This window comes from Sphaeramia orbicularis, chromosome 7 (assembly GCF_902148855.1).
Source record: "Sphaeramia orbicularis chromosome 7, fSphaOr1.1, whole genome shotgun sequence".
Lineage (NCBI taxonomy): Eukaryota > Metazoa > Chordata > Actinopteri > Kurtiformes > Apogonidae > Sphaeramia > Sphaeramia orbicularis.
Genome location: NC_043963.1, coordinates 41,377,567 through 41,403,588, shown reverse-complemented (window position 1 = coordinate 41,403,588; position 26,022 = coordinate 41,377,567). Strand labels below are relative to the sequence as shown.

Below are 26,022 nucleotides of genomic sequence, written 5' to 3'. Positions count from 1 at the left end.
GACAGAAATAAGACCTCTAAGCAAATTTTAGCCAATATGGAAATTAATATTTGGAGAAAAAAAATGTTCTTGTTCTGAAGGACCAATATACTCTCCAGTTTCAAAGAACTGGAATTTTCTGTCAGTGATTTTTAATGATTCAGGCTTCACAGGGTTAATCAGATTCTTAGACCAGCTAGCCTTCCTGTTTTCTTCATTAAAAAAAAAGTTAATATTGATATGAATGGTGTTTTATTTTTTACAGCTGCCTATTGTACAAAGTATAAACTAAATGAAACAACAATCAGTATGAAAGCATATTATTTGTGCAGCACTAAAACTGCAGAAACGTAACAAATTCATGCTAGTTAACACAGTCGTCATCACATTAGTTCAGCAAAAGACAGTGATTACATGACTGTGAGCTCTTCTGGGCTTCCAGTCCAGCATCCACAAAAGGCTGTGAAAGGTCTACATGTAAACACAGCATATAGTGCAATACGAGCCTGCAGGGGGAGGGGCATCCTATCTTTACGGTGTGCGATAAGGACCGCGCCACACCCCAGGAATTTACAAATCACTTCAAGTGAGTGACACGATCTCCTTGAGAATCCCAGATGTTGTGTGTACTATTGAAATCTCATAGATAGTCTTAGATGGAGCGACTACAAGCATCTGTCTGAGGGCTGCAGATGTGGGCGGGGCCTTTCAGAGGTCATCAGACGCCAGCCAAGGGTGGCGAAGGCACTGAGCAGCAGTCGCCCTCGTCTCTGGATAATAATCCAACATGCAAAGAAGAAAGTCTGAGAATCCAGAAGCCTCCTCCAACATGAAGTGGTATTTCTCCAGCAGGACGTCGTAAAGCTTCCAGGGCCTCAGCGGACCGACTCGACGCAAATCACCTAGACGAGAAAATGTATTAACTGAATCATTAAATTAAAAAAACAAACAAACAATGCAAACGGAATGAAAAATGAATTAAATTTACAAAGGACGGTAGTTACCTCTGCGGTCAAAGTAATCTGCAGAGTATTTACCCGAAAAGGCAATGACTGGTGGGATTTTACCGAGCAGCTCCATAATCTGGGCTATATGATCTGAAACAGAGGAATTCAGTCAATGAGGAAATTCAACCACTGAATCTTACAATGGATGAACACTTTACTCATACAAACACTCTGAAATGCATCATTTCATAACCACAGTGTGTTTTAGGAGGACAGACAAGACTTTACAACTTTTGTGAAATTTTTTCAAAAATTTGTGTTGTCATGTAGAAAATAATGGTCAATGAAGTTACCGTATTTGGTTAATTGCACATACTCTGAAATACTCTGAAATTCTTCATTTCAACCATAGTGTGTTTTTGGAGGATATGACAAGACTTTACTACTTTTGTGAAATTTTTTCAAAAATTTGTGTTGTCATGTAGAAAATAGTGGTCAATGAAGTTACCGTATTTGGTTAATTACACATACTCTGAAATGCTCTGAAATTCATCATTTCAACCATAGTGTGTTTTTGGAGGACATGACAAGACTTTACAACTTTTGTGAAATTTTTTCAAAAATTTGTGTTGTCATGTAGAAAATAGTGGTCAATGAAGTTACCGTATTTGGTTAATTGCACATACTCTGAAATACTCTGAAATTCTTCATTTCAACCATAGTGTGTTTTTGGAGGACATGAAAAAGACTTTACTACTTTTGTGAAATTTTTCCAAAATTTGTGTTGTCATGTAGAAAATCATGGTCAATGAAGTTACCGTATTTGGTTAATTACACATACTCTGAAATACTCTGAAATGCTCTGAAATTCATCATTTCAACCACAGCATTTTTGGAGGACATGACAAGACTTTACAACTTTTGTGAAATTTTTTCAAAAATTTGTGTTGTCATGTAGAAAATAATGGTCAATGAAGTTAACATATTTGGTTAATTGCACATACTCTGAAATACTCTGAAATTCTTCATTTCAACCATAGTGTGTTTTTGGAGGACATGACAAGACTTTACAACTTTTGTGAAATTTTTTCAAAAATTTGTCTTGTCATGTAGAAAATAATGGTCAATGAAGTTACCGTATTTGGTTAATTGCACATACTCTGAAATACTCTGAAATTCTTCATTTCAACCATAGTGTGTTTTTGGAGGACATGACAAGACTTTACAACTTTTGTGAAATTTTTTCAAAAATTTGTCTTGTCATATAGAAAATAATGGTCAATGAAGTTACCGTATTTGGTTAATTGCACATACTCTGAAATACTCTGAAATGCATCATTTCAACCACAGTGTGTTTTTGGAGGACTTGACAAGACTTTACTACTTTTGTGAATTTTTTTCAAAAATTTGTGTTGTCATATAGAAAATCATGGTCAATGAAGTTACCGTATTCGGTTAATTGCACATACACATTTCAACCACAGTGTGTTTTTGGAGGACATGACAAGACTTTACTACTTTTGTAAAATTTTTCCAAAATTTGTGTAGTCATGTAGAAAGTCATGGTCAATAAAGTTACAGTATTTGGTTAATTACACATATGTGACAAAATAAACTAGAAAAGCACTTTGAGAGCACAGACCTCCGCCAAAGTAGATCGACCCCCCCCCAAAAAAAAATTTCATGAAAATCCCTCCATAACTTTCTGACTTATCTTGCTAACAGAGAGGAAGACAGACAGACAAACCCCGATGAAAGCATAACCTCTGTTGTTACACTTGGCGGAGGTAAAAAATAAGTAAAACAAATTAATTAGGGCTGTTAACCCATTATCATGATTAACCCATAAAGACCCAGTGCTACTTTTGTGGCAGTTCCCATGTGATTTTTTTTTTCCCTCTAAATTTACTCTTTGTAAAGTGATTTATCACCATTTATTGTGATATTGTCTTTTGCGTTTTGCATTGTTTCAGTGAAATTCATGTATTTTGTTATATTTAATTTACTGATCATGTAGATCAGGGGTGTCAAACTCATTTTAGTTCAGTTCCACATTCAGCTAAATTTGATCTGCAGTGGGCCCAACCAGTAAAATAATAACACAATAATATATAAATAATGTCATCTCCAAACTTTTCTCTATGGTTTAGAGTGAAAAAAAATGAATTTACATTATGAAAAGGTTTACATCTACAAACTATCCTTTCAAAAGATGTGAATAACATGAACAAACTGAAAAAATAAGTGTAATTTTAACAATATTCTGCCTCAGTTTATCATTTCCACACGTACATTTATAACTTAAAGATCACAGTGGATCTACAAACACACACAACATTTAATAACAGACAGAATGTTGTGAAAATTGAACTTACTTTTCTTAAGAAATTTCAGGTTGTTCATATTTGCTCAGGTTATTCACATTTTTTGCGAAATTATACATTGTTTTAGTGTAAATACATAAAAATATTTACATTTACAAAGAGAAAAATGTGGAGTTGTCATTAATTATATGTTATTTTGATAATATTTTACTGGTCCTGCCCACTTTAGATTGAATTGGTCTGAATGTGGAACGTGAACTAAAAGGATTGCTAATATTTTAGTGTAATTTTTGCATTTTACAAATTCATCCCAAGGATCGGACTGGACCCTTTGGCGGGCCGGATTTGGCCCCTGGGCCACATGTTTGACACCTGTGATGTAGATGTTCATAAAAGCTCAGATTAAAGTTGAGGGTTATTATATCAGAAACAGAGGAAACTGAAGAAAAAAGTGACATTTTCAACAAAATCTATCATTAACCAAGAAAAGCACTCGGAGAGCACAGACCTCCACCAAGACAGATCGCGCCCCCCCCCCAGTGTTTGTTTGTTTGTTAGCGAGATAACTCAAAACGTTATGGATGGATGTTTATGAAATTTTCAGGAAATGATGATAGTGGCACAAGGAAGAAATGATTACATTTTGGTGGTGATCAGGGGTGGGGGGGGCCCACGGGGGGGGCCCCACTGATCGTCCTTGGCGGAGGTCTGCGCTGTCTTTTCTAGAAAAGCGCTATTATCATTACTTCATGGTACCGAACAAAGCAGGTCCACTCACTGTTCATGCAGAGGTGGACCTTACAGACCCTGTAGACCACACTGGACCTGAGATTGTTGACTCACTGTCCTCACTGGAACTGTTACTGTCACTGTCTCGTAATGTGTGATGAAATGACCAAAAATAGTCACTTGCCCAATAAAGGGTTATAGTTACATTGCAGGCCCCGCGCTGCCACAGTGTAATCTGAGTTAATGTCAGTTTGTGTGTCATTGTTAGAGTTCAACGGTACCTTCCTCCAGGGAAAAGGAGTCTCCGGCTTTGGGTTCGAACAGCGAGTCTCCTGTGACCAACTCGAAGGCCTGAGTGGAAAAAAAACAACAGCGAAGGGTGATTGGCAGGGGGAGATGAAAGTGGGTGGGCATCCTTACGGCATTCTGCTCATGTTCATGTGTGGAGCTGGTGGGAGGTGTGGGAGTGGGAGGTTTCCCACTGTCTTGTTGGGCTACGACATTCATAATTTCTATGAGTAGAAATGTGAACAGTGTCATTTTTTGCTATGCAACATAAAACAAAGATGCTGTTATTATGGTTTGTCCCCCCACCATGCAGGCGACACTCCAGATGTCAGCCGGTGGTCCGTACTCTGACCCCAGTAGAACCTCCAGTGAGCGGTACTGGCGGGTCTGGATCTCCTCACAAAAATGTTTGTACTGGTCGAAGAACGAAAGAGAAAGACAGAAGAGCCTGTATCAGTATGGTGGTCTTTTAACCCTTTCATGCATGAATTATAAGAACCTTAGTCGAGATTTTTTCTTGAGTTTTTAATTCTTCCTTAGGCATGAAAAAAACAATGCAATTGAGTTTTTTTGTTTGTTTGTTTTTTCCCTTGTAGTTACAAAAATGGTCACTCAGCTACACCATGCATTTAATTTTTGAAGCAAAGAAGCATGGATTTAAAACCCAATATCAGAAAGTGATATGAAAACAATGAAATAAAAATATTTTTAATGCTCCTAATCTGAGGTTTTCTCACATTTTAACATATTCTAATATAAGTTATTACTCACTTCATGGTGATAACATGCAAAAGAAAACTTTTTTTTTTTCTTTGGAAATCTCTTAATGAGCATTTTAAAGAGGAGTTGATAATATTATTTATCTTGTTGTTTTTTTGTTGTGTTTTTTTCTCTTTTTTGTGTTTAATAGGTTTGTAGGTTTGTTGTATAATTCTTTTTTGTTGTTTTTGTATTGTCCATGCGGTTCCTAATGTCTAAGTACATGTACAGGGTGGGGAAGCAAAATGTACAATGAACATTTAGTTGTTTTTTCTCAGCAGGCACTACGTCAGTTGTTTTGAAACCAAACATATATTGATGTCATAATCATACGTAACACTATTATCCATACCTTTTCAGAAACTTTTGCCCATATGAGTAATCAGGAAAGCAAACGTCAAAGAGTGTGTGATTTGCTGAATGCACTCGTCACACCAAAGGAGATTTCAAAAATAGTTGGAGTGTCCATAAAGACTGTTTATAATGGAAAGAAGAGAATGACTATGAGCAAAACTATTACGAGAAAGTCTGGAAGATACTATTAAAGAAGAATGGGAGAAGTTGTCACCCGAATATTTGAGGAACACTTGCACAAGTTTCAGGAAGCGTGTGAAGGCAGTTATTGAGAAAGAAGGAGGACACATAGAATAAAAACATTTTCTATTATGGAAATTTTCTTGTGGCAAATAAATTCTCATGACTTTCAATAAACTAATCGGTCATACACTGTCTTTCAATCCCTGCCTCAAAATATTGTAAATTTTGCTTCCCCACCTTGTATATGTAGATGTATAATTTAAAATTACAAAAAAAAAAAAGGTTAATTATAGTCTAACAATTGATTTACACTCAAACATGTATACTTCTTTTTTTTTTTTTTTATACTTTTAAGAAGTTTTATTTCGACCAGCCTTTTCTTTTGCACTGGTGTAAACTGTTAAATTTCCCCATGGTGGGATCAATAAAATCTTATATATATATATATATATATATATATATATATATATATATATATATATATATATATATATATTGGCTATTACGCCATATGTGTATTAAAAAAAAAATCCTTGGTGACATTGCAGATTTACATTGGGCTGAAACCTTTGTCATGCGAGTCCCCCATTAGCGTCAGTGTTCGGTTTGTCTGTTCTAGGTTTATTAGATCTTTCTGTAGGTAAAGCCATAAAACACAAATAACGAAGAGGCACCTCTGAGCTACTATAAAACATAAGTATGTAGATTATATTCAGATTCTAAAGTTAGACCCACCTAAATCATCCTATATCTTACACAGTGGGCAAATTATTTTTAGCAGTGTGCTAATGTCACAGGTAAAACAAGATGATTTATCAGTAAAATCCAACTACGGACCACCCAGCAGGAGCTCCCCAGGTCAGCGATCTTCACTTGAATATCCTTGAAAGTGTGTGGCTTCATCTCCTTCCCATCTAAAAGAAGCAGCAGATGATACATGATGGTGTTTCTGGTCCTTAATAAAATGCAGCATCAGCAAAACATATCATCAGTATATTATCCCTGTTTGTGTATGGGTCTGAGGCTTTATTTCCAACACATTTGCCTTCTGTATCAGCCTTGAACCTGAGTTATTATTTTCAAAAAATAAAATAAAATAAAATAAAATAAAACAAGTGGTGCCAGGAATAACAAACCCTGTCCCTTGTACATATTGTAGTTTGTTATACACCATTATGTTGTGATAATATTCATGAAACTGAAACAAAATAAATGCACCGTATGTTTTCAGGACTTTATTGTTTTAATAAAATTTACATGATATTATTTCAAGGTCACAGACTCTAACCTTCACCCCCAGAGCTCAAAATTAAATTATAACCCACAGCAAGTGTAATCAGTTCTTCAATGGCATTCATTTATTAAAACAAGTTTTTTTTTGTTTTTTTTTAGAATGAGTTGATCAGAAATGACAAATTTTTTACGGATACCTTTTTGTTTTTTTTTTTTGATTGATTTCCCTATCCTTTATAATGGTGGAGTATCACAATGTTAGGTAAATGGTGGGAATATATGTGTTTTTTTCTAAATTTACCCAAAATGTGAAAATAGCTTTAGCTTTATGCCAGAGTGATGTATAACAATAGCTTCTATATATGTGCCAAGTTTGAAGTAAATTGAAACAAAATTGATGTTTTTATAGACATTTGAAATTTCGCCCATTATAAGTAACTTAAAAAGATGAAATATTAAATAAAAAAATTTAAAAAATCATAAAAAATTTGAACTTTGACCTAGTTTTCCCAAAATGTAATCAGATCTATTCTGGGTCACTAGCAATCTATAAACTCAATTAGGTATGAATTCAACCAATAGTTTTGCTGCTAAAGTGTTAACAATCAAACAAACAAACCAAACCAAAAACAAAATAGTCATAAAATAAAATAAAACAAGTGGTGCCAGGAATAACAAACCCTGTCCCTTGTACATATTGTAGTTTGTTATACACCATTGTGTTGTTATAATATTCATGAAATTGAAAAAAATAAATTCACAGTATGTTTTCAGGATTTTGTTTTAATATAATTTACTTGATATTATTTCAAGGTCACAGACTCTAACCTTCACCCCCAGAGCTCAGAATTATATTATAACCCACAGTAAGTGTAATCAGTTCTTCAATGGCATTCATTTATTAAAAGCAAGTTGTTGTTTTTTTTTTTAGAATGAGTTGATCAGAAATGACACATTTTTTTACAGAGACCTTGTTTTTTTTTTTTGTTTTTTTTTTTATTGATTTCCCTATCCTTTATAATGGTGGAGTACCACAATGTTAGGTAAATGGTGGGAATATATATATATATATTTTTTTTTTAAATTTACCCAAAATGTGAAAATCGCTTTAGCTTTATGTCCGAGTGATGTATAACAATAGCCTCTATATATGTGCCAAGTTTGAAGTAAATTGAAACAAAATTGATGTTTTTATAAACATTTGAAATTTCGCCCATTATAAGTAAATTAAAAAGATGAAATTTTTTTTTTTTTAAATCATAAAAAATTTTAACTTTGACCTACTTTTCCCAAAATGTAATCAGATCTATTCTGGGTCACTAGCAATCTATAAACTCAATTTGGTATGAATTCAACCAATAGTTTTGCTGCTAAAGTGTTAACAATCAAACAAACAAACCAAACCAAAAACAAAATAGTCATAAAATAAAATAAAATAAAATAAAAGAAGTGGTGCCAGGAATAACAAACCCTGTCCCTTGTACATATTGTAGTTTGTTATACACCATTGTGTTGTTATAATATTCATGAAATTGAAAAAAATAAATTCACAGTATGTTTTCAGGACTTTGTTTTAATATAATTTACTTGATATTATTTCAAGGTCACAGACTCTAACCTTCACCCCCAGAGCTCAAAATTAAATTATAACCCACAGCAAGTGTAATCAGTTCTTCAATGGCATTCATTTATTAAAACAAGTTTTTTTTTTGTTTTTTTTTAGAATGAGTTGATCAGAAATGACAAATTTTTTACGGATACCTTTTTTTTTTGTTGTTGTTGATTTCCCTGTCCTTTATAATGGTGGAGTACCACAATGTTAGGTAAATGGTGGGAATATATGTGTTTTTTTCTAAATTTACCCAAAATGTGAAAATAGCTTTAGCTTTATGTCAGAGTGATGTATAACAATAACCTCTATATATGTGCCAAGTTTGAAGTAAATTGAAACAAAATTGATGTCTTTATAAACATTTGAAATTTCGCCCATTATAAGTAAATTAAAAAGATTAAATATTTTTTAAAAATTCATAAAAAATCTTAACTTTGACCTACTTTTCCCAAAATGTAATCAGCTCTATTCTGGGTCACTGGCAATCTATAAACCAAATTTGGTATGAATTCAACCAATAGTTTTGCTGCTAAAGTGTTAGCAATCAAACAAACAAACCAAACCAAAAACAAAATAGTCATAAAATAAACTACAAAAAAATAAAATACAACATGCCTGTAGACTTGGCCTGTTTACAGGAGGAGCTGCTGCCCCCTGCTGGTGATGTTTGACACTCCTCCAGACACAGCAGGATGTTCTCTGGTTTGATGTCTGTGTGGATGATTTTACACTGGGTGTGAAGGTAGTTCAGACCCTGCAGAACCTGGAGGAACATCAGAGGAACGCAAAGACCTGTGACATTTATCAGTGGGAGGTGGAGAGGCGTTTACTCTGTGCTCCATTACCTGTGTTAGTATTTGTTTGACCACCGGTTGTGACAGTCCTGGATTCCCTAAACACATCTGCAGACTCCTCAGGTCTGGACCCAATAGTTCCAGAACCAGGCAGATGTCTGACCACCCAGCATTAAGGACAGATATACACAAATACCAACGATTCACTAAGCACTGATGTCTTTACTTTAGTTACCAACTAAAACTACCAGGAAAAAACATTTTATTAATTGAAATAAAAATATCAGCTTTAGGAATCACAAGAACAAACAATGAAAACTCTGATGAATAATGAAACCCAAATGAAAAAAAAATAATAATAAAAATGTGGGTAAAATCAGAGTTTTTTTATGCTATTAGTAAAAGTTCATGGCTATGCTAACCATATTTGTCAGGGGTCTCAAACATGTGGCCCGGGGGCCAAATGCGGCCCTCCAAAGGTTCCACGGGATGAAAGTGCAAAAATTAACCTGAACAGTCAAGGTTGTCCAAATCATTTTGGTTCAGGTTCCACATACAGACCAATGTGATCTCCAGTAAAAATAACACAATAACCCATAAATAATGACAATGACAAATTTTCTTTGGGAAAAATTATATGGAAGAAATTGAAGTGAAAAAAATAAAATTACACTGTGAAAATATTTACATTTACAAAACTATTCTTTCACAATAAAATGCAAATAAATACATAAATAAAAACAAAGATAAACAACCTGAAATGTGCAATTTTAAAAATATTCTGCCTGTTACTAAATGTTTTGTGCATTTATGTGTTAATATGAAGAGATGGAATGTTGTAGAAATTGTTCAAATTTTAGTTCCAAACTCCAAAATTTTAACAATATTCTGCCTGTTACCAAATGTTTATGGAACACTGTGTGTAAATGTACATGTATAAATAATAAGTGGAGGCATAATATTGTTAAAATTGCATTAATTTTTCAAATGAAATTTCTGTTTTTTCAGGTTTTTCACATCTTTTTTGTAAAATGTAAATATTTTCGTGATTTATTTGGGAGTTTTTTTTGTACTAAAACAAAAAGAAAAACTTGGATTTGTCATTATTTATAGGTTATTAAGTCATTATTTTACTGGTTCTGGCCCACTTGAGATCAAATTGGGTTGAATGTGGCCCCTGAACCGAAATGACTTAGACACCCCTGATATTTGTTATCATTTATTCCCTCAATATGCTAAAACTACACTAAAATTAAATGAGACAAGTCTACCTCAGAATAAAAATGAAACTAAAAGCTCTTATGCATGTGTTAATGTAAAGTAAAAGTACATTATAATCAAAAATATCCCAAAAAACAGATAAAAATAAAAAGAATAATGAAAATTTCAAAGCTAACATTGATCTGCTGCCTTTGTGAACATCTAAAAACACCAGTCTGGGTTAGTTTGTCTCTGTCACTGATGCTCTTAAAATCTACTTTAAGACAAACAGATAAACCACATAAGGTTTAAAACAGGGGTTCCCAAAGTGGGGGTCACAGGACATCAGCGGGGGGGGGGGGGGGGGGGGGGGGGTCACAAGATGATTTTCGGTGACTTCTTAAAAATTTGTTTCAGTCACTTCAGGGATAGTGGGGGTCGCTAGTCTCTGGTTTAAAAGTTTGGGAACCCCTGTTCAGAAAATACACACACCAGAAATGACGTTTTATAAGAAGGATACGGACCCCGTTGACCCCGGCCACTTTGAACTCATCCAGCAGCTGAACGATCCTTTGACTGGGTGGGGGGCGGCTCGTAGGACCCCCGGCCTGAGGACAGGAACCAGGAGGTGAAAGGGTACCAACAGTGGAAGACAGACACTGACACTGGGTACGGTGACATGATGTTTTTAAAATCCGATTTATTTTTCCAGAAGAAATTAATCTGGAACTAAAGTACTTTCTCTTCTGTTTACATGGAAATGTTAAACCCGAATAAAGGTTTACATGAGAAACGTTTATTCGGTTCTCGCAGCCTTTCTGTTAGCTTAGCTTAGCATAGTCACTGCATTTCCATGGTCACACGTAGCCAGTTTTTTAAAGGTGATTTGTTGTCTTTTGTAAGTGATTTTCTGAAATCCGAGTCTCCCTAATTATTTCTTTAGATCCGCGACTTACTGCACTCATACAAACTTGGGACTGTTGTGTTGACGGAAGTTGGAAAATGTTTTTGTCGAAGGGATGCATGCGCTAAATTAGCTTTGCTTTACCGTTTTAGCTTTGCATTAGTTTTTATTTCCCAAGATTTTCTTACTGCAGTAAGTCACATCGCCATGATTTGAGCCTCAGTTTGTGATCATATTGACCCCACCGGACTAAAGTAATGATTAGGGAGAACTGAATTTCACAAAATCACTCAAAATACTACAAATCACATATAAAAGCCTGGCTATGTCTGACCATAGGAATGAAGCCATTATGCTAAGCTAGGCTAAGCTAAGCTAACAGAAGGGCTACGAGAACAAGGCAGTCGGTGCGCTGCAGTGCAAACTGTTTAGCCCACTTATCGAACTCATTAGTGAAAGACAAATGAATTAATAAAAAACAACCCAGATAACAAATATTTTGGCAGTATTATGGCATACATTTGGCATTTTTGGCTTTCTTTTGGCATTATGAAAACCTTTAGGCTTAACTGTTGTATGATTAAGGTTGTTCATAATAGATATGGAGGCACCAGCAATATATGGCTGAGTTATGGCATATGTCTGGTTAACCAAAAGACTGGGCAAAGAGCAGGATCAAGTATAGGGATGGTGTGGCATGTTTATGGCAAGCCAGAAGATTGACTAAAGAGCGGCAACATCTTATTCCATATATGGATGTGTTTTGGTTGTGTTTTGGCATATTTCTGTAAAGCCAAAACACTGCGTAAAGAGTAGGGATTTCTATCCAGAAGAAAACCCCACTTCATTTTAAAATTATGATCAACACAAATTTTTGGGTGAATTTTGGCCTCCTTTTGGCCTCTCTTTAGGTGAGTTTTGGCTAATTTTTGGCTGGATTATGGGGATTTGGGGCTTTTCTGGGACAATTATGGCTATATTTTGGAAGTCCGCAATTAGTTGTGGGTGAATTTTGGCTTCCTTCTGGTTTAATTTTGACTTACCTATTTTGAGCCATTTAGGGCCCATACATCCACCCAGAACTTTGCCAAAATGGCATGCCAGTTTTGGGCCAGATTTAAGCCATAATGATTTTGCTATCTGGGAAGTGGTGAACTATTCCTTCAGGGTTTTCCAGGCTGGTAGATCCCATCAGAATAGCCCACTGGAACGGTTTGGGTTGACTAGACTGCATTGCATATTCTTCCGCCAGCGCAGAATGTGTGCGTCATCGCAACAGGACAAGACAACGAGCATGCGTAGAATGGCAGGAATAAAGTCCAAACGGAATAAAGGGTTTACATGTCCGAGGAATAATTTAGCCTGGATTCAAAAGTGGATTAAACCAGTGAATTTAATTGGGTTTAAATTTAATCTGAACTTTTCTTTTTCAACTGGAATAAGGTGTTTACCTGGGCATCTTAAATAGGATCTAACTTTTAATCAGTTTAAACCAGGAATAAAAGTTGTCATGTAAACACACGGATTGTGTTGTAAACTCTAAATGGAGAGAACACATTTCATATGATATGAGCGGTTACTAACGCATCGGAGGAGGGTCAGTTCATCATGTCCGGCCTGAGTGAAACCAGCCCCGCTCTTCAACACCTTCACAGCCACATGTCGACCCAACCTGCAGCAAAAAGAAGCAAAACAGGAACTATTAGAGACACAGAACCTCCACTTTGGTATAATTTACTTTAATGTGTTGGGTGTGACTACTATTACTATTACCATACAGTGCATCTCTGTGACATTTCAACACATGTCTGTCTACGCACAGGTTTCTACACTGGGGGGTCATGGACTGAATGGGTCATGGAGTGCGTGATGAACTCTGTTTTTTTTTAAAATAAATGTATAAGTTTTGATATTGCTCAATTTTATTTTGAGGCACTTTTTTTGTAGAACTCTATTTTATTTGAGGAGATTATTTTATATAAATAAAAAAAAAAACATACAAGTTTATTTTATTTGTTTGTACAAATTTATTTTTTTATCAAAAGTTTTTTTTTTTTTTTTTTTTTTTTAAGGAGATAGTTTTATTTCATGCAAGTATATATTTATTCAAAGGGTACATTTATTTTTCAAAATTGCCAGGTTTAGCCACCATGTCAATTTCATTTCTTTCCCCATGGCAGCTGTTCCTGCCTTTCAAAGTTTATTCAACTTATTTAGGCCTGAAAATGTCACTGAGGACAGGCCAATTTAGGGTTAGGATTAGAGTTAGGGTTTACCCTGGCAATTTTGTGGAAAACAAGATGGATGCCCATTGTCCCCTCCCGTTGACCTTTGATTGGATTAAAATCCCACCACTACTTCATGCAAACCAGTTTTAACTTGGATTGCACAGTTTGCCCCTGCTCACTCATGCATGAAAACCTGGGTCTGTAAATTTGGACAAATATCCACCAATCCCCTACCTACTGACATCCATAAAAGCAAATTCCAAAAATAATTAAACGCGGAACAGGGGGTAATTTTTCAAAATGTATACATATATATATATATATATATATATATATATATATATATATATATATATATATATACATACATACATACATATATATATATATATATATATATATATATATATATATATATATATACATACATATATATATATATATATATATATATATATATATATATATATATATATATATATATTAGTGATGGGCAGCGATTAAAATTTGTAATCGCGATTAATCACATGGCTTTCTGCGATTAATCGCGATTAATCGCATAGTTGTTGGGGGGGACGCATCAACAGCATGTATTGCCTTTCAGTGATATTCCAGACTGGAAGTACTCCGGTGATAAAAATAATTGCACGTCAGTGCTTCCAAACAACTGTGTCCTTCTCAACCCCACCATCTGAAGACATTTAAAATGAAAATGTCCATGTAAAAAGCCACTACTTTTACACATGTTCATGTCCCCACCAGTGTATTTACAGTTATGAGTGATTGACAGGAGTCTTAAGCCCACTAATCAGTACTAATACTAATAAGCCCAATAATATGTGATGTTCAGTTGTTCAAAGCAAGCAAAAGGGGCCCTGAAGTGGTCAGAATAAATTGCACTAACGTATGTTTTGTCCTTTCCGTGTTACCGTAGTTAGTTCGAACATACAACTGACAGACATGTTTCTTTCACTCTGTTTGTATGGCCCCAAAAACGTTTGCCTGTGAGTATTTTATGTTCAGTTGTTGTAAGAATGAGTAGTATCAAATATCTCTGATGTGAACCTTTGTTGCTGAATAAAAAGACGTTGTAAATCTTTAATTAACCTGTAAATGCTAATCGTTAGCGTGTCTATGGATTTTCCCATTCAAGTTAGCATCGAGATAAAATGACTGCTAATACAACATTCACGTCGTAAATGAGTAAAGGTTAGTTCAAAGGCTGGCATATTAGACCTAAACACAACCAATGAATTTAAATAAACTTAGCATGAGCCTGCATAAAGAATTAGCAACCCATCTCCGACTGCTTAAATAAACAAATTAGCTTAAACATCAGCATTACTTGTAAAGTTCGCCGGTTTTCTCCTCTCAGCTGCACATACACACAGCACCGGTGAGTGGACCGGCAAAATAAAAGCATGAGTTTCAAAGTAAGAGTCCGTATGTATAAATCAACTAAGACTTGCTTGAAAGGCAGAACAATAATAAAACGGCGTTAACGTGAGATAAAAAAAAAATTGTCGGCGTTATTTAATGAATGCGTTAACGCGGTAATAACGCGTTAACTTGCCCACCCCTAATATATATATATATATATATATATATATATATATATATATATATATATATATATATATATACACACACATATATACATATATATATATATATATATATGTCAGGGTAGAGACTGCGATCTGGTAGGATCGGCGATTCTACCAGTAGAAACTCCGATCAGAGTCTCTACCGGTAGAAACTCCGATCAGAGTCTCTACTGGTAGAAACTCTGATCCTACCTACCTAACCCTAACCCCTAACCCACATCTGGACTTTTTAGTTAGTCTCAGCACGCTCACATAATATATAAATAATTCATGGAAAGCACCAAACATTAAAACCATTTGTGAAATATAAAATGACAACAATTTTCTCAAAACCTTTGGAATTTCAACATTAACTTTGCATTTGGCAATTCTATTGGTAAGATCGGAGTTTCTATCAGTAGAGACTCCGATCGGAGTTTCTACCAGTAGAAACTCCGATCCTATTAACTGTTTGGTAGGATCAGAGTTTCTACCAGTAGAGACTCTGATCGGAGTTTCTACTGGTAGAATCGCCGATCCTACCAGATCGCAGTCTCTACCCTGACATATATATATATATATATATATATATATATATATATATATATATATATATATATATGTATCTCTATAGGGTGAGGAAGCAAAATGTACAATATTTTGAGGCAGGGATTGAAAGACAGTGTATGACCAGTTAGTTTATTGAAAGTCATAAGAATTTATTTGCCACAAGAAAATTTCCATAATAGAAAATGTTTTTATTCTATGTGTCCTCCTTCTTTCTCAATAACTGCCTTCACACGCTTCCTGAAACTTGCGCAAGTGTTCCTCAAATATTCGGGTGACAACTTCTCCCATTCTTCTTTAATAGTATCTTCCAGACTTTCTCGTAATAGTTTTGCTCATAGTCATTCTCTTCTTTCCATTATAAACAGTCTTTATGGACACTCCAACTATTTTTGAAATCTCCTTTGGTGTGACGAGTGCATTCAGCAAATCACACACTCTTTGACGTTTGCTTTCCTGATTACTCATATGGGCAAAAGTTTCTGAAAAGGTATGGATAATAGTGTTACGTATGATTATGACATCAATATATGTTTGGTTTCAAAACAACTGACGTAGTGCCTGCTGAGAAAAAACAACTAAATGTTCATTGTAAATTTTACTTCCCCACCCTGTATATATATATCTATATCTATATCTATATCTATATATATATATATATATATATATATATATCTATATCTATATATATATATATATATATATATATTTTTTTTTTTTTTATACATCCTGTAGTGTCTGTATTTTACAAATGAATACAACACAACTGAAAGACATCCGTTTTAACAGGACTCAGATCAACGCTAACTCTAAAACATTGGATATAGTTGGTTGTTAAAACACTTTGACAATAACCATGAACTAAGAAGTGGTGATTCTATGGGAAAAACTTGAACCTGTTTAGATCAGATGAACATTTCCCGAGGAACTCAAACCTACCTGAGGTCCAAACAGAGCCAAACAGTGGAGAAATAACCCCAGCCGAGTTTAGAAACCACCTGGTACCTTCTATTGAAAGTGTCCCCTATCTGGACTGGGTGGTACCCACCTGCAAACACAGGGAATTTACTGTTATTTTCAACTTCCACTTGAACGCAGAATAAAAGTGGCTGAAACTTGTATCTAAAAAGTGAAATGTACTCCTGATATAGTACACATTTTTCATCTGGTGTTTAGAGAGCTCAGAGGAAGAGGACTAAAATGTGACTAAAGCTATTTCTGGCATTACAACCTCCTCTGAGCTAGAACATGTCTGAAGTGAGTAATACATTCAAATCTGCCAGCAGGACATTGAAAAATGATGCTGCAGAAGCTTGTATCAGTTCTCTTTCAGCCAACGTGACACACAGTTCTTGGACATCACCGGAGATCTTGAAATTGAATCTCTATTTCTATTAAAAGTGAACATGATATAAGATGGTGTGTGATTTATGACTGTGTCAGGTATCTGTGGTATCGCAGAACCTGTAGCTTATCTACTTTAAAAGGTACATGCACGGACCTGCACAGCTGGCAGGTATGTAAGGAAGGAAGAAGAGGAGGGAATGTAGAGGAGAGCAAGGTCAGGATGGAGAGTTGGCAAGAGATATCACAGGTTAAAGAGATAGGAAGGAAAAGACACACAAAGGTTGAATGAGGCCAGATGGGAAATGGAAGCATGGCTTTGTTTTCCAGAAATGTTCACAGTGAGCCTGCTTACATGACCATAAAAGTCCGATAACTGGGAGTAATCGGATAATTATAATAATCAGATCTAACACATTTACATGCACTTAAGAAATGCAATAATTGATAAACCTTGGTTCAGATGTTCCAGTCCGTTATCAGATTTCTTTCGGAGTTCGTACGTATGTAGTGATGGTAGACTTAACCCTTTCATGCACAAATTATGAAAACCTTGATCAATTTTTTTTTCCTGAGTGTTTTTATTCCTGTTTAGGCATGAAAAAAATAATGCGATTGAAACTTTTCTTCAGGAAAATAAATAAAAAAATAAAATAAAATAAAAATAATTACAAAAATTTTTAAAAAATACATTAAAAAAATAATAATGAAAAAAAATTCTTATGAACCTATTTTTCTTGAAGTTGCAAAAATGTCCACTCAGCTGGACACCACGTTTAATTTTTGATGCACAGAAACATGTATTTACTGATAAATTGTGTGAAAACTATGGGGAGGGCCTGTGATTCTGGGGGTTTATGCTCAGGAGAGATCTACATAATGTTACCACTTCATGTCAGAAAAGATATGTAGTGTCTTAAGACTTTAATAAAGATATGTGGGAAAAAAAAACAAAACAACAACAACGAAAAGAGCAAAAAAATCTGTGAATATACAAGAGAACAGCTGTAGAATAGCTGTCCACTGTAGTGACCAGTGTGCATGAAAGGGTTAAACTTCTTGTTATTGTCTTCAACTCTGCTTGACTATGTAACTTCTGTTTTCTACAATTTTAATTGTGTTTACACATGCACAGACGTAAATCAACAAAATAAATCAGATTAACCTGTAAACATGCAGGAAGACCTTGAAGTTGTGTATAGAATAGAGTATTAGAATAAATGGTGGTAGATCACGTAAGAAAGGTTAAATAGAGAGAAAAAAATTAGGCAATGGCTACTGCCACAGTACTGTGGCACAAAATATTGGTTTGTCTATTGCCACAGACCAATCAAATGTTAGCATTTGTACTAGAGCCAGTCATGGATACTGTTCCATGAACTCATTATTCTCTTGTTGCCACCGTACTGTGGTCATATATGACGTATACTTCAGTGTATTCTTTTGTGCATTTTGCTACCACAGTACTCTGTCATGCGTCGACGTTTATGTTGATTTAGTTTTAGGGGTTTTGGTTTTTGTCTCTTCCTGTTTTGTTTTGGTGATGGTGCTCGCCTTCCTGTTTTGTCTGCACTCTGTCAGTCTCGTCTTTGTCTTCTCAATCCCATCATTGCCTGCACCTGGTGTTCCTCCTGTAATTGCCCACACCTGTTTGTGTTCCCTGCCTTCCCTAGATATTCTCCCCTCTCCCTTTGTCTGTTGTCAGTGTGTCATTTCTGTTTTCCTGTGAAGACCTCCTAGAGTTAAGTACAGGGGTTGGACAAAATAATGGAAACACCTTCACCTCAAGATGATAATCCCCCAATCCATACAGCTAGAATTGTTAAAGAATGGCATGAGGAACATTCTAATGAAGTTGAGCATCTCGTATGGCCGGCACAGTCCCCAGACCTCAACATTATTGAGCATTTATGGTCAGTTTTAGAGATTCAAGTAAGACGTCGATTTCCACCGCCATCGTCTCTAAAAGAGTTGGAGGGTATTCTAACTGAAGAATGGCTTAAAATCCCTTTGGAAACAATTCACAAGTTGTATGAATCAATACCTTGGAGAATTGAGGCTGTAATTGCCGCAAAAGGCGGACCTACACCATATTAAATTATATTTTGTTGATTTTTTAAGGTGTTTCCATTATTTTGTCCAACCCCTGTATCTTGTATCATGTTCCATGTGTTATGTACCTCAAGGTTTTTTAGTTTAATATAGAGTACGTTGTGCTTCCTCTTTTAGTTCATTAGGTTTTTTTAGGTTTATTGTTGAGCGCGTTGTGCTTCCTCCTTTTGTTCATCCATTTTTGTACTTTTGAATTTTTGTTAAAATAAATCCCTTAAACCTCTGAACCTTGAGTGTCTTGTTGCATTTGGGTCCACGCCGAGTGTCATGCTCTAACATACTGTGGCAATTGATGGAAGAAACAACAGATTAGGGACAGTATTGGAATTATTGTTCTAAATACTCTATATGTTGTTTTATGGTGTTCTTTGCTTTGGAGGCTGGAGAAGGTGGGTGGAGCTACATGTTAGATTCGACAGTATGCTCTGTGACTTCAGTTCTATGTCAGTTCAATGTATTGAGTGGTGTGGTTCTGTGGAATTCTGCACTCTGAACGTTGTCCCAGTGGCTGATTTATATCAATGTTGGATTTAACTACCCCCCCCCATCCTGTTTGAAAATCTTTAGAAAAAAAATAAAAATAAAAGAAAAGCTACTTTTTACCAGGAATTGAACCCGAGTCTTCCACATTGCAGTCCAATACGTTACTGAGTAAATTAAAAATCTGCTGTTAGGTTGACCTATTCGCTATATGATTGCCTTGATACTTTTTCGGGATGTAAGTTACCAGTCTAGTACATGATATAACGAGGGCGCTGATTGGCTCTGTGGTAACAGACAAACTGATATTTCGTGCCACAGTACTGTATCAATAGCTGCTTCAAAAAAATAATTTGGGGACGGACACAAAAGTAGCACGGGGTCTTTATGGGTTAATGTTTCGGGTTAAAATGCATCTCCTGCAAAAAAAAAAGTATGGTCCCATTACTGAATTTTATACACTTTTATTTGAATGAGGATGCAACATTGATGAGATTCTTTAAGATTCAACATGAAGACTACATCCATGCTAGTATCAGTCTCTACCCCTACTATTCTAGTGTTTAATCGTAATTTCAAAAACAATCCTTGACCATTCTAACACCAAAGTTGTCCAGTCACATGACCTTCTGAGGTGATAAGGCTGTTCAACACTGGAATTATCACAAACTGCTTGAATAACAGCAGGTTTTCATTTAATCTAGTCAATATTGTCATGATTAAATATAGAATTTAGCCACACAACAGCTACTATCAGAGACAACAAGGACAGAAACGCCTGGAATTCAATATCAATGTTTTCCTCTGTAAAGTGTCACGTATAATGGATAAGATGAATAAGGGAAGAATACATAACCAGAGTCCATCCAATCCATCACGAAGCAAATCCATGTGTCAATCAGTCTCAGTTTACTTCATCCACTTTACAAAAGCAGCCGAATGAGTTCCCAAGCCAAAACTGGGCAAGAATTATTTCCAAAATGATCTGTTTTCAGGAGATTAAATCACCTGAGTAATGTGGAAACGAGGTGTGAGTTGTAAACATTTTCCAGCTATTACACAAAACACGAAAAAAAACACGGGAAATTGGAAAATATTTGCCTTGAATGTGGTACAATGCTCAGCAAGAGGGACTTTGCATGTTCTCTCAGTGTCTGCATGGGTTCTCCACTGTCCAAACACATGCATTAATAGGTTAACTGGTCCATGTAAACCACTCATAGGTCTGAATGTGTTGGTCTGTGTATGCTAGCCCTGGGATGAATTGGTGACACATTTGGATCGGCTGCAGTGCAACAGTTGAGAAACATGTTCAATAGCAGATTTGAATGTATTGGCACCAGGCTGTTCTATACAACTAATAATAGATCCAATATCACCTCCAGCCTGATCCAGTATCGTACTGTTGACATGAAATTTTTGGATAACTGCCCAAGAGATGATGGTTGAGCCTAAGGCAAGGTTATTATCGTTAACGAAAACTAACGAAATGACGAAAACTAGAATTGTAAAAACATTTTCATTAACTGAAATAAATAAAAACTATAATTGAAAGAAAAAAACGATAACTAACTGAAATTGTATTGTGTGTTTACAAAACTAACTAAAACATATAAAAATTATGGATAAAATTCCCTTCGTTTTCGTCTTTGTCAGTATCGGATTAATATGAAATCGATTTATTTCCCTCTAGCAATTTTATCTGCTGGCACCATATGATATTTAAGGGTCCGTCAGTTGTGTTCACTTGTGGTTTCCAGTCATCTTCTGATCCACTCTACCTGGAAACATGGAGACTAAAGTTGAGAGAAAGCAGCAGAGTCCTGTCTGGGATTTATTTGAATACGACGGAGAAGAAGAGAAAAGATGTAAAAAACTAAAACTAAATTAAAATTAAGCATTTAGAAAATAACAAAAACTAATAAAAACTAGCAAACCTGCTCTAAAAACAAATTAAAACTAACTGAATTACAGAAAAAAAAGGCAAAACTAAATAAAGCTAAACTATAATGAAAAATCTAAAACTATTAGAACCTTGGCCTAAGGATGGGCAGTTATCATGGATGTTGGCAGGTGGGACAGTCATCAACTTAAAAATGGATCAACAAAGCTATTTTTGTACCTGTGTTCACATTACAGCCAATTGTGAAATCACGTTGCGTAACAGACATGTTGTTGTAAAAGTGTATTCATTTGGGATAGGGCTGTGGAGATGAACCATTTAATTTTGTTTGGGGGGTCTTAACATCGTCTCTTCAATCTCAAACATGTGCAACATATGGTATAGGAAATGAAAATAATCACCAGAAACTCAACTGCCGATCATCGCCAGAAAAGGTAGCCCGGCTGTAAGTTGGCTCCTGTCTCCCTGACACGGTCAAAAAAGTGTGAAGAACACACCAAATCGACTACCGACTTCAGCATACGTTCTGCGCTTGTGCAAGACATAAAACGGGAAAATGACGGAACATCTCTCTAAACCCAGAGCTCACTATCATTAGTCATTGTTGTCAGCAGAGAGTGTTGAGTGGTCCAGAAGGGTTGTTGTTGGTGTACTTGTTGAACGGATGGCTAGTAATAAGAAGATACTGGCGTTGTCAGCTTTCAGGCTTCTTCTTGTGGAAGAAGAAAGATGTCGCAGGCGAAAACTAAGGAGAAATCTCACTATGCTAACAATGCTAATGGAAGTCTACATGGAAACTTCTCATTCACTGATTCACTAGTCAAGGGCTATCCTTCCACCAATCAGATTGGTCTGACTGAATGACAGGTAGTGGCCGATTACACATGTTGAATTGGCCAAAAAGACTGACTACGGCATTAACGACAGGCGATTGCTTAGAACACATCAACCAGACTCATGGCACTGACCTTGCCAGACTGCCCTACGACATCTGAACGCCGAAAATCAGGTTGGTATGTCTTTGCCTTTAGAGTCTGACTTTAGAGTCCAGTTCTTTTTTTTTTTTTTTTTTTTGTAGATGATTTTTTCTGCAAATGATTTCTCTTTTTTTTTTTTTTTGTAAGAAATGAGAAACCTTCAGAGCCCAATCTACAACAGGCCTAGGGGAGTTAATCTATGTGGAGATTCTTGACTATATTTACTCATGCCCTTAAAGCATCACCATTAAAGGTGCTGGAGACTTGACAACTTTCGTGACCAATTTTTCATCAGATCTGTAAGACCTCAGTAATAGCCTAAGTATCACGAATCTGTAAGTCTTTCTGTGATTTCTCACCTGAATCTCTTACATTACGGTGAACAATTTCAAAGCGCCATCCACCATAAACAAACTGTGTTTACGTTCAGACCCGGGGTGGGAACTTGGGCATTGTCAGAATTTTTTGTCGCGACATGCATTGTGGGAAATGGAGGCTTGCGGTGCCGCTGCCTCTGCAGGCAGCTGGGAGGCTCCATTTTCCACAATGCATGTCGCGACAAAAAATTCCGAAGGTTTTACAGATTTGATGAAAAATTGGTAACGAAAGTCTCCAGCACTTTTAACTGTTTTTTTTTTTTTTTTTCTTCAAAGGCCTGTAAACTTGGTCAATCAGATCTGTGTTTAATTCATGTGTTACCAAAAACTCCAATGTTTCCACTCCTGCTTATTCCCAAATTACATCTCCCATGACTGACTCTGGGTCATGTCCCAGTCTCTGGAAAAGGATGATTTAGCACGACTGACCTTTATGTGTAATATAGGTTCAGGTTGTAATAGGACGGAGGTGCCTACTTTAAGACTACAGTAACTGAAGCTAAGTGAGTCCATGTGCAGGCTGTGGTACCATAACAGTATTCCCTGGGGTCCTCAGCGTCCTGGTTGCCCTTTGGGTCCAGCTGCTCGTGGCATCCGAGGATTTTAGAACTGGGAGACGACCCGGCTTTACTCCTAGAAACATACAAAGACAGACGTGTCATAAAACTGTCTCTGTGGACTACATAGGCGTGCCTTCACCTGCCTGTTCATCCTCTGTATGTTAGAATGTTGCTGGGGCAGATGGCAGAAGATGAACTACTTCTAGAGTTTCCCACAGAAACCTCAACCCACCGTGGAAACTTGGCTATAAGAGTAGACAAGCAGCATCGGAAGTTACACTATTTCTGACTCAGCTGTAAATCATTTTTCAATCTGTTCATGCAACATGATAACTCCGTACCTCGGCTTTAGAGATGTACTGTAGCGGGCAGGAGGACTTAGAGACACATCATGTCCAAAAATAATGGACGACGGTTAGATTTTTAACAAACAGTAGAGATTAATGAGACATGTGGCAACCTTGTTTTTATCTTTGCAGGTCATGACCAGTAGGGCAACCAAAAACAGCCCTTCAAAAAGGAGAAGAAAGAAAGAAAAAAAGTGCAAACACACAGCAGGGGTGTTAAACTCATTTTAGTTCTGGGGCCACATTCACCCCAATATGATCTCAAGTGGGCCGGACAAGTAAAATAGTACTAGTAAAAAAAAAAGTAAAATTACATTAGGATAATGTTTATATCTACATCATTTCCTGAACAATCTGAATAACATGAACAACTTCATCTGTCTTAAGAAAAGCAGGTGCAGTTTTAACAATATTCTGCATCAGTTTATCATTTACACATGTGCATTACAGCTTACATTACAATTATAAATACACATAATATTGATAAAATGGTATTTACCTTTAATAATAATAATAATAATAATAATAATAATGGATTGGATTTATATAGCGCTTTTCCAGACACCCAAAGTGCTTTACATTATTAACCCATTATTCATTCACTCTCACATTCACACTCTGGTGGTGGTAAACTACATTTGTAGCCACAGCTGCCCTGGGACAGGCTGACAGAAGCGTGGCTGCCAATTTGCGTTTACGGCCCCACCGACCACCACCAAACATTCATACACCAGTGTGGGTGGCACTGGAGGTGGCACTGGAGGTACCCAAGGATACAACGGACTGACTAGGACAGTGTAGGATTTGAACCGTCAACCCTTCGATTATTGGACGACCCGCTCTACCACCTGAGCCTGCGTCTCAAGACATTTCACATTGTTCATGTTTCTTCAGGTTATTCACATTTTTTGTAAAAAGATAGTTTGTTAATGTAAACATTTTCATGTAATTTTACTTTTTTTTTTTTTTTTTTTTACACTAAAACAAAGACAAAATCTGCAGTTGTCATTATTTATAGGTGATTATGACAGTATTTTTCTGGTCTGACCCCACTGAGATCTAATTGGTTTGTATGTGTATGTATGGAACCTGAAATAAAATGATTTTTACACTATTGATTGTTAATTTCATCAGTGTAATTTTTGCATTTTACAAATTCATCCTCGGGGCCAGATTGGAGCCTTTGGCAGGCCGGATTTGGCCCCCGAGCTGCATGTTTGACACCTGTGTTCTACAGCTAATACATTAGGCTAATGCACATGAAGGCTTTTTAATTCACAATGTGTCATTAGTTCATACTGTAATAGTTTTAATACATTCACAACATATGAGCAGTTCAACAATGTCTTTATTCCACTCTGTCTTTTTTGCAGGACTTATGTAAACTTGCAACAGTTTGCTAAAATAACAAAAAAATTATTTGAATGTGTCAGTCATATTTATTGTGTGTGTGTGTGAACCAAAAATGTCATGTTGCAAGTCACGACCAAGATGCCTAAAATAAAATAAGACAAACATGCACATGTGATGGAATCCACAGCAAACTCATCTTGCATCGCAATCATGCAAAGTTACACAAACATGAAGTCCACGGAAAACTTTTTCTTGCAAACAAACTTAAACTTTTTATGTGGAATCCGAGGACCCCCATAGAAGTAAAGTCCTGTACTTACACAGCTGGATACACCGAGCGGGGACTCCTCTGCATGATGTGAGGTTGAACAGATGCAGCACCACAGTCCAATCCCTCCCTTGAGTCCACAGACAAAGTCTAATCTTCAGAACAAACAGGACACAGAGCTGGATACAGGAGCAACTGTAAGTGACACTAAAGCAGCGCTGCACCTCCTGGAAACAGTCAAGCAGTAGAGGGGGTTGGGGGGGGGGGGGGGGGGGGTGCAGCAGGAGTGGTAGGAGTCAGCAGGGTCTAAACATGGAAACCCCCTGCAGATCCTGGTGGGCCAGTACCTGCCACCCTTGAGATTTATTTTCTCCACTCTCTCCAGGTCTGAATAAACCTGGTGTCGACTTTTCTCTGCATCCCTTTGACTCTTTACTCCTTGGTTTTATTTTGACCATGAGAAAGTTGAAACAGGCAGCGGCGGCGTTAACGGACAGGAGGAGTGTCGCGTGAGGGTCGACAGCTGCTGTCGGTTTTTTCCTTTGGCTCACAGGGGAGTTTGACCTTAGGGATCAGGGAGCACAGATTGCTAAATGTAGCTTGAGAATGGGATT

General features: G+C 36.3%; 1 protein-coding gene across 1 annotated transcript; it reads right to left on the bottom strand.

Moving 5' to 3' along the window:
• Positions 1-348: 348 nt before the first annotated feature.
• Positions 349-25,568, bottom strand: LOC115422903 (SRSF protein kinase 3). Its single transcript, XM_030139525.1, has 12 exons — positions 25,461-25,568; positions 23,410-23,513; positions 16,627-16,735; positions 12,891-12,978; positions 10,923-11,010; positions 9,254-9,360; positions 9,024-9,171; positions 6,401-6,477; positions 4,574-4,681; positions 4,261-4,330; positions 984-1,076; positions 349-881 (listed from the first exon to the last, which is right to left on the bottom strand). The coding sequence occupies exons 1-12, from the start codon at positions 25,493-25,495 to the stop codon at positions 688-690; spliced, it is 1,221 nt and encodes a 406-aa protein (XP_029995385.1). The 5' UTR covers positions 25,496-25,568; the 3' UTR covers positions 349-687.
• Between the last annotated feature and the right edge of the window lie 454 nt (positions 25,569-26,022).